This window comes from Cherax quadricarinatus, chromosome 27, assembly GCF_038502225.1.
Source record: "Cherax quadricarinatus isolate ZL_2023a chromosome 27, ASM3850222v1, whole genome shotgun sequence".
NCBI classification, from domain to species: Eukaryota; Metazoa; Arthropoda; class Malacostraca; order Decapoda; family Parastacidae; genus Cherax; species Cherax quadricarinatus.
Genome location: NC_091318.1, coordinates 34,661,077 through 34,668,254, shown reverse-complemented (window position 1 = coordinate 34,668,254; position 7,178 = coordinate 34,661,077). Strand labels below are relative to the sequence as shown.

The window sequence follows — 7,178 nt, the reverse complement described above, 5'->3', positions numbered from 1 at the left end:
GAGCCAGGAAATAATCAATGCTGTGCGAAGAATCCTCCCAGAAGTCTCAACTACAACTCCGTCCAACAGTACCCTCTTGGGGGCACCGCTGGGTCACCAGGCCATCGATACTGTCCTCAGGGACAAACTGAATGATCTGATGAGAATGGAGGAGAGAATAAGCGATCTTGATGCCCATGATGCTCTGTATCTCCTCACAAGGTGTCTTACTATGCCAAGACTCACTTCTTGAGGTGTGCACCCTCTTTTGACAACCCAACACTCGATGAATATGACGCACGCCTGAGATCAACTTTTAAGAAGGCACTGAACCTGTCACTAGAGGATGAGCAATGGGATCAGGCAACCCTCCCAGTGCGACTGGGAGGTATAGGAGTGCGTAAAGCAACACATGTTGCTTTACCTGCTTTTCTGTCTTCGTGTTTGGCTTCCAGTGCATTAGTCAAGAAGATAGAGCCCGAACGCTTGAGAGACTTGGTAGGAGCTCAAGACCCCAGGTTTACTGAAGCAGCGATTCGGTGGGACACCCTTACAGACTCCTCCAGTAGACCAGCTCCTCCCAAACAGCACAAACAGTCCCACTTGGACAAACCGATCATGGAAAAAATCGCCAACACAATGCTCTCCAATGCTTCAGGAAAGAACAAAGCCCGTCTCCTGGCAGTGAAGGCACCATGTCAGTGGAACGCCTTCCAACTGAACAAAAGAAACTAATGGAAAAATAAATAAATAAAGAAATGATTTAGGAAAAACAAGAAAAATGATTTTTGAGAATTTCTTAAAATTTAAATATAATAAAAAAAAATGGCCTTCAGTTCTTGTAGTTGGGTAGGAGTAGGTATGGCCCTGGATAGTTCCTCTGATGTTATTTATGTAGGTTATCCTGGGCAGATGGTAATCCGATGTTCTGGAATCTCCTACCACTTGGATGGAGCACAAGTAGAATAGGTAAGGGCCGGTAGTAGTAGAATAATGTTAATAAGTATTATTAACATGTCTTGCTCCTTTATCTGGCGTCTATCCTGGAAGACCACGCCAGGAACAGAGCTGGTAAATAAGAGAAAATAAACTGGTTACCCATAGTTATGATAATATAACATTTAAGAATTGAAAAGAATGATAAATGCCAAAATCATTACTGGTAACCAGCAAACAAAATAAAGAAACAAACAGTGATACTCCTGGTATATCACCCTACCTGATTAGGAGAAGAGTGGAGGTGAAGTGACTCTCCAAACTTCAACCCACACCAGGTAAGGTCAATATTACCAGGAGTAGAAACTAACAAATCGGACACCAGGAATTAGTTTCGCCCCAGCCCGCCAGAGAGGAGGGGGGGGTGCACGCGACGTAACTAATGTTTCCTGGTTGCCCGAACAACCTTAACCCCACTTACACCTACTTTTCCCTCACAATACCCCCTTCCAAAACTTATGGACGGAGTCAATAAGTCAACGAACAGAGGGAAAAGAACTAACTACAACCTCGGCTCAGCCAATCTGAAAAGTGGTTTTCAGAGCCAGAAATATAAACGACTTTAAACTTATAGGGCTGAATAGCCAGAGCCCATCTCAAGAGTCTGCTATTTGACCCTTTAAAGTTTTCCAAGTACATCAGTGGCTTGTGATCTGTTTCAAGCACAAAGGGTTTACCGTATAGGTAGTATTTAAATCTGCTTATACCCCATACTAAAGCATAACATTCTTTCTCCACAGTGGAATATCTTTCTTCTCTGGGCAGAAGCTTCTTACTGGCGAAAGATATTGGGAAAGGTGTCTCCTCATAATATTGAAGTAGTACAGCCCCGAGTCCAGAATGGGAGGCATCTGTTCGGAGACAAAATATTTTATTAATATCTGGTAATTTTAGGACAGGGGGGTTTGAAAATATCCTCTTAATTTCTTCGAAGCTTTGGAGGGCTTCCTCAGAACAACTAAGAGGTTCCTTGACACCCTTTTTCAAATAGTCTGTAAGAACTGAAGTTAAGCTACTTAGATTTGGTACGAAATTTCTATAGAAGTTTACAGATCCAAGGAAACTTCTTAATAACTTTTTGGTAGCTGGGAACGTACTTTCTAAAACAGCTTTGGTCTTATTAGGAAGTGGTGAAAAGTTGTTATCAGAGATAATGAACCCAAGGTATTGTACCTTATGATAGCCAAGAAAGCACTTTTGTGGTTTAACTGTAAGGCCATGAGTTCTTAGTCTTTTCAAAACAAGCGCTAGTGTATTTAGATGGTCTTCCCAGACATTTGTCATGATATAAATATTATCAAAATACACTGATACATTCTTTATATCAGAAAGAACTATTCTCATAAGCCTAATATACGTGGCACATGCGGTAACCAAGCCGAAAGGCATTGTGCGGTATTGCATTAGACCTCTATGAGTAGGGAAAGCAGTGTATGGTTTCGAGTCTGGGTGTAATGGCACTTGATGGTATGCTTGTGAGATGTCCAATTCCGAGAAGAATTTGCAGTCATGGAATTTATACAAGTCATGATCAATTACTGGCATGGGTTCTGCATCCCATTTAGTTATAGTATTCAAATAACGAAAATCTTGTGCCAGTCGGTAAGAATTATCGGGTTTCTTAACCATAACAACTGGTGAACAGAAAGCTGATTTCGAAGGTTCTATGATGTTTAAGTTAAATAGTTTGTCCACCTCATTATCAAAAGTTTTCCGTAAGTGAACGGGAACAGGGTAGATTTTCCGCCTTACTGGTTCATGATCCGACAATTCAATCTTGTGTACAATAGTGGTGGTAAGTCCTGGTACCTCTGTGAATACGTCAGAAAATGAATTTACCAAGGCACTTACTTGAGACTTTTGTTTATTTGACAAGTCGTTGTTAATGTTGACATTTGACTTCTTTGGTGAGGGATCATGCGTAAAGATATCCAGTAGTTCCTTCGATTCTGTAAAAGACTCGTCATCTATAATACAAACTCTACATTCGTACGAATCACCACTTGTATCCAAGCTGAAAGAAGAAGTATCTTCGTCAAAGGCATTTACGCAAAGATTAACTTCTCTTCTATGGTACCGTTTCAAAATATTGACGTGATACATTCTCTCTCTACCCTTGACATCCAAGATATAATCTACCTTATTGCAGACCTTCACTACTTTATACGGTCCGCGCCAGGTAATTAGCAATTTGTTGGATTTGTCAGGTAGGAGAACTAAAACTTCATCACCAACATTAAACGTACGCTTGGAGCTTTTATGGTCAAAATAGGTCTTGTACAAAAGATCGTGTTTGAACTCAAACTTGTAAGAAAATTTCTTTCTCTGGGTCACCTTGCCATTTAAAGCTAACTTCCGAGATTCCTCTAAGGAAGGACAAGTCTTTTGAAGACCCTCTAAATCTATATGAGACAGCTCGATTGGCTTTCCTTTGGAAAGAACTAATGGGTGGATAGGTTTTACCTTAGACTGAGCTCTGGTAACGACGTTAATCGAGTCTAGTTGTTGTATAGATTGTGCCACACGTAGTTTTCCACTGGCGTCTGCGTTGTCCAGTTCAAGTGACTGACTTACTAAAGGTGTTACCGGAGTTTTGTAACCATCAGCTCTCTGATTTAGGTTATCCAATTGAATCTCATCTGGAACTATCTGTGAAGAAACAGAGATATTAGGTTCCAACCCTTCCTTGGAAACTCCAAATTCCAAACAGTCCTTCTCAGATGGGAAAGTAGCCCCTTGTATGTTCCCAACCAAAACAGAACATGAGGTTATCGGGGCAACTACGGCATCTACCCATCCTGAGAACCATTTGCACCTAACAAAACATCTGACTGTTGGAAAAGAGTCGCTTCTTCCTAAATAGTCAGTTAACTTAGTGGACTTATAACGTGAAGAATCTAGGTTAGGGAAGAGCTTACTTGAGATAACAATACAGGAACATCCAGTGTCTCTAAGAATGGTTGACACATTCATACCATTGACTGTACCTTCACTAAAAGGTGCATTTATGTTTGATTCAGTGAAACATTTACCGACATTTTCACCTTTTTTTCTAGGACAGTCGGGCCTTCTATGACCCCACTCATTACAGTTGAAACACTTTACTGTGAAGGCCGTGGAATTCTTAGGTACGGAGGGTTTGGATCCCTCAGATTGCTTAGGCACAACAGGCTTATATCTGCTACGCTCCTTAGGGTAGTTATTATGAGCGCACGCATATATATCAGCAGCTTGTGCCATTTCCGCAGCCGTATGAACGTTTCGTTCTTTAATGAATATTCGTAAGTCAGAGTTTACAGAAGAAAGGAATTGATCTCTTACCATCAGGTCTCGTAAAGATTCGAAATCGTGGTCAACCTCAGCACTTTCAATCCACGAATCAAATAATCTGAAAAGTGTTGTTAAGAATTGCATGTAATTTTGATTAGGAGTTATTTTAATGTGTCTAAACTCAGACCTGTAATGATGAGTAGTTTTTTTGAAAGCCTGAAGTATAGCTTTCTTCAGCAGGCTATAACTAGAAATAACATCAGAGGGTAGAGTGGAATAGACGTTTAATGCTGAACCTGACAGTAGTAAGCCAAGCCTAGTAGCCCAAGAATCTGATGGCCAGTCACAGAGAGTAGCAGTACTCTCGAATCGAGTAATATATGCCGCTATGTCATCTTGTTCTGAGAAAGGTGGTATTTGTGGCATCCTAATATTAGGTTCTTGGGAAGGATATTCTAGTACCCCTTCATCTATTTTCTGTTTAGATAGTTCTATCTTCTTGGCTTCTAATTCCAACCTTGATTGTTCTAACTCCCTCTGCTTAGCCTGTTCTTCAATTTCCTTCATTTTGAAGGCTACCTCTCTTGCCTGAACTCTGTCTTCTCTAGCTATCCTTTCCTGTTCGATTTTATCTTCCCGAGCTAGTCTTTCCTGTTCCTTTTTCTCTTCTCGAGCTAGTCTTTTCTCCTCTCGAGCTAGTCTTTCCTGTTCTTTTTTTTCCTCTCGAGCTAGTCTTTCCTGTTCTTTTTTTTCCTCTCGAGCTAGTCTTTCCTGTTCTTTTTCTTCTTCAATAGCCATTTTAGCAGTAATGTAATTATCAAGGCTTTGTCCTGTAAATCCCATTTCCTTTCCAGCTTTCAACCAGAAATCTAAAGAATCCATCTTGTAAAAAGAAATATTAAGCACCCAACTTCAACTGACAATTAAAATTAACAGTAACGTCTGTTACAAAAGAGGGACACAGTCCGCACACTTTAAACTTCCCAAAGTAGAAAATGAAATAAATATTTCTCCCTGGAAGAATACACTTGTGGGCTCAATAGCCTTCACTAAGCAAAACACACACGGTTCACACAGGAGGGGTTATTATCAAAGTTCCCCAGGTCCAACAAATAGGTAAACTTCTAAACCGAACCCTAGAACCAAACAACGGTAAGTCAACCAGACTACCAGTAATGACTTGACACCTCAACTAACTCACCCTTTTCTATCTTAAATGTTATACTCACAACCAGTTGAACCATCAGGACGATGTTGCTTCAAGAGTCGCATCCTGGCAAGGTCGCCATTGTCAGTGGAACGCCTTCCAACTGAACAAAAGAAACTAATGGAAAAATAAATAAATAAAGAAATGATTTAGGAAAAACAAGAAAAATGATTTTTGAGAATTTTACTTAAAATTTAAATATAATAAAAAAAAATGGCCTTCAGTTCTTGTAGTTGGGTAGGAGTAGGTATGGCCCTGGATAGTTCCTCTGATGTTATTTATGTAGGTTATCCTGGGCAGATGGTAATCCGATGTTCTGGAATCTCCTACCACTTGGATGGAGCACAAGTAGAATAGGTAAGGGCCGGTAGTAGTAGAATAATGTTAATAAGTATTATTAACATGTCTTGCTCCTTTATCTGGCGTCTATCCTGGAAGACCACGCCAGGAACAGAGCTGGTAAATAAGAGAAAATAAACTGGTTACCCATAGTTATGATAATATAACATTTAAGAATTGAAAAGAATGATAAATGCCAAAATCATTACTGGTAACCAGCAAACAAAATAAAGAAACAAACAGTGATACTCCTGGTATATCACCCTACCTGATTAGGAGAAGAGTGGAGGTGAAGTGACTCTCCAAACTTCAACCCACACCAGGTAAGGTCAATATTACCAGGAGTAGAAACTAACAAATCGGACACCAGGAATTAGTTTCGCCCCAGCCCGCCAGAGAGGAGGGGGGGGGGGTGCACGCGACGTAACTAATGTTTCCTGGTTGCCCGAACAACCTTAACCCCACTTACACCTACTTTTCCCTCACACACCACACTCAGGAGATTTCCTGTTAGCTGTTCCCAATTCCTCCCTGGGCACCCGTCTCGACCCACAGGCCATTCGGATTGGTGTTGCTCTTCGCCTAGCCGCCCCCATCCTCACCAAACATAGTTGTATTTGCGGCAGGGCGACAGCTGATCAATTCGGACTTCATGGTCTCGTGTGCCACACAGCAGAAGGGAAGTATGCCAGACATGAGGAGATCAATGACATAATAAAGAGAAGCCTCGCCACAGCCCGTTGCCCAGCTCAACGGGAACCCCAAGTACAGAGGTCTGATGGAAGTCAAAAGCGTCCTGATGGAGCCACTATGCTACCCTGGTAGGATGGAAAGCAGATTGCCTGGGACTACACCTGTGCTGCCACATTGGCAGACACCTACTTGCCATACTCTGTAGTGGAAGGGGGTGGAGCTGCCAGCCACAGGGAGACCCAAAAGATCCGAAAATATGAAGACCTTCCCTCTTGCTATAACTTCATTCCAATATCGTCGGAGACCCTTGGAGCATGGGGCAAGTGTGCTCTAAATTTACTCAAAGAGCTGGGTGAAAAGCTCATCATAGAAACCAAGGACCACAGGGCGACCAGCTTCCTCTCTCAGAGACTCAGTGTTGCGATCCAGAGAGGAAATGCCTGCAGCATTCTGGGCACGCGGCCCACCGCAGGGGAGCTGGACGAAGTATTCGACATGTAGCTCTGAGTTACCTATGTTGTTTTACTTTCTGTTTTATTTTTGTGAATGCTTGGCCAATGTATTTTGTCTTTAAATAAAACATACTATATATATATATATATATATATATATATATATATATATATATATATATATATATATATATATATATATATATATATATATATATATATATATATATATATATATATAT

The 7,178-nt window shown here is 41.0% G+C and overlaps 1 protein-coding gene across 1 annotated transcript; it reads right to left on the bottom strand.

Annotated features, from left to right (window-relative positions):
* Positions 1 to 865: 865 nt before the first annotated feature.
* Positions 866 to 5,050, bottom strand: LOC138853288 (uncharacterized). Its single transcript, XM_070089233.1, has 2 exons — positions 3,439 to 5,050; positions 866 to 1,047 (listed from the first exon to the last, which is right to left on the bottom strand). Exons 1-2 carry the CDS (start codon positions 5,041 to 5,043, stop codon positions 1,018 to 1,020), a joined length of 1,635 nt encoding a protein of 544 aa, XP_069945334.1. The 5' UTR covers positions 5,044 to 5,050; the 3' UTR covers positions 866 to 1,017.
* Between the last annotated feature and the right edge of the window lie 2,128 nt (positions 5,051 to 7,178).

Bases quoted from the DNA above. Each gene is read 5' to 3' on its own strand.
- LOC138853288 (XM_070089233.1), bottom strand. From the start codon at position 5,043: ATGGCTATTGAAGAAGAAAAAGAACAGGAAAGACTAGCTCGAGAGGAA. The intron at 1,048-3,438 runs GTAAAACCTATC...CTTATTTACCAG, and splicing joins TTACCAGAGCTCAGTCTAAG to CTCTGTTCCTGGCGTGGTCT.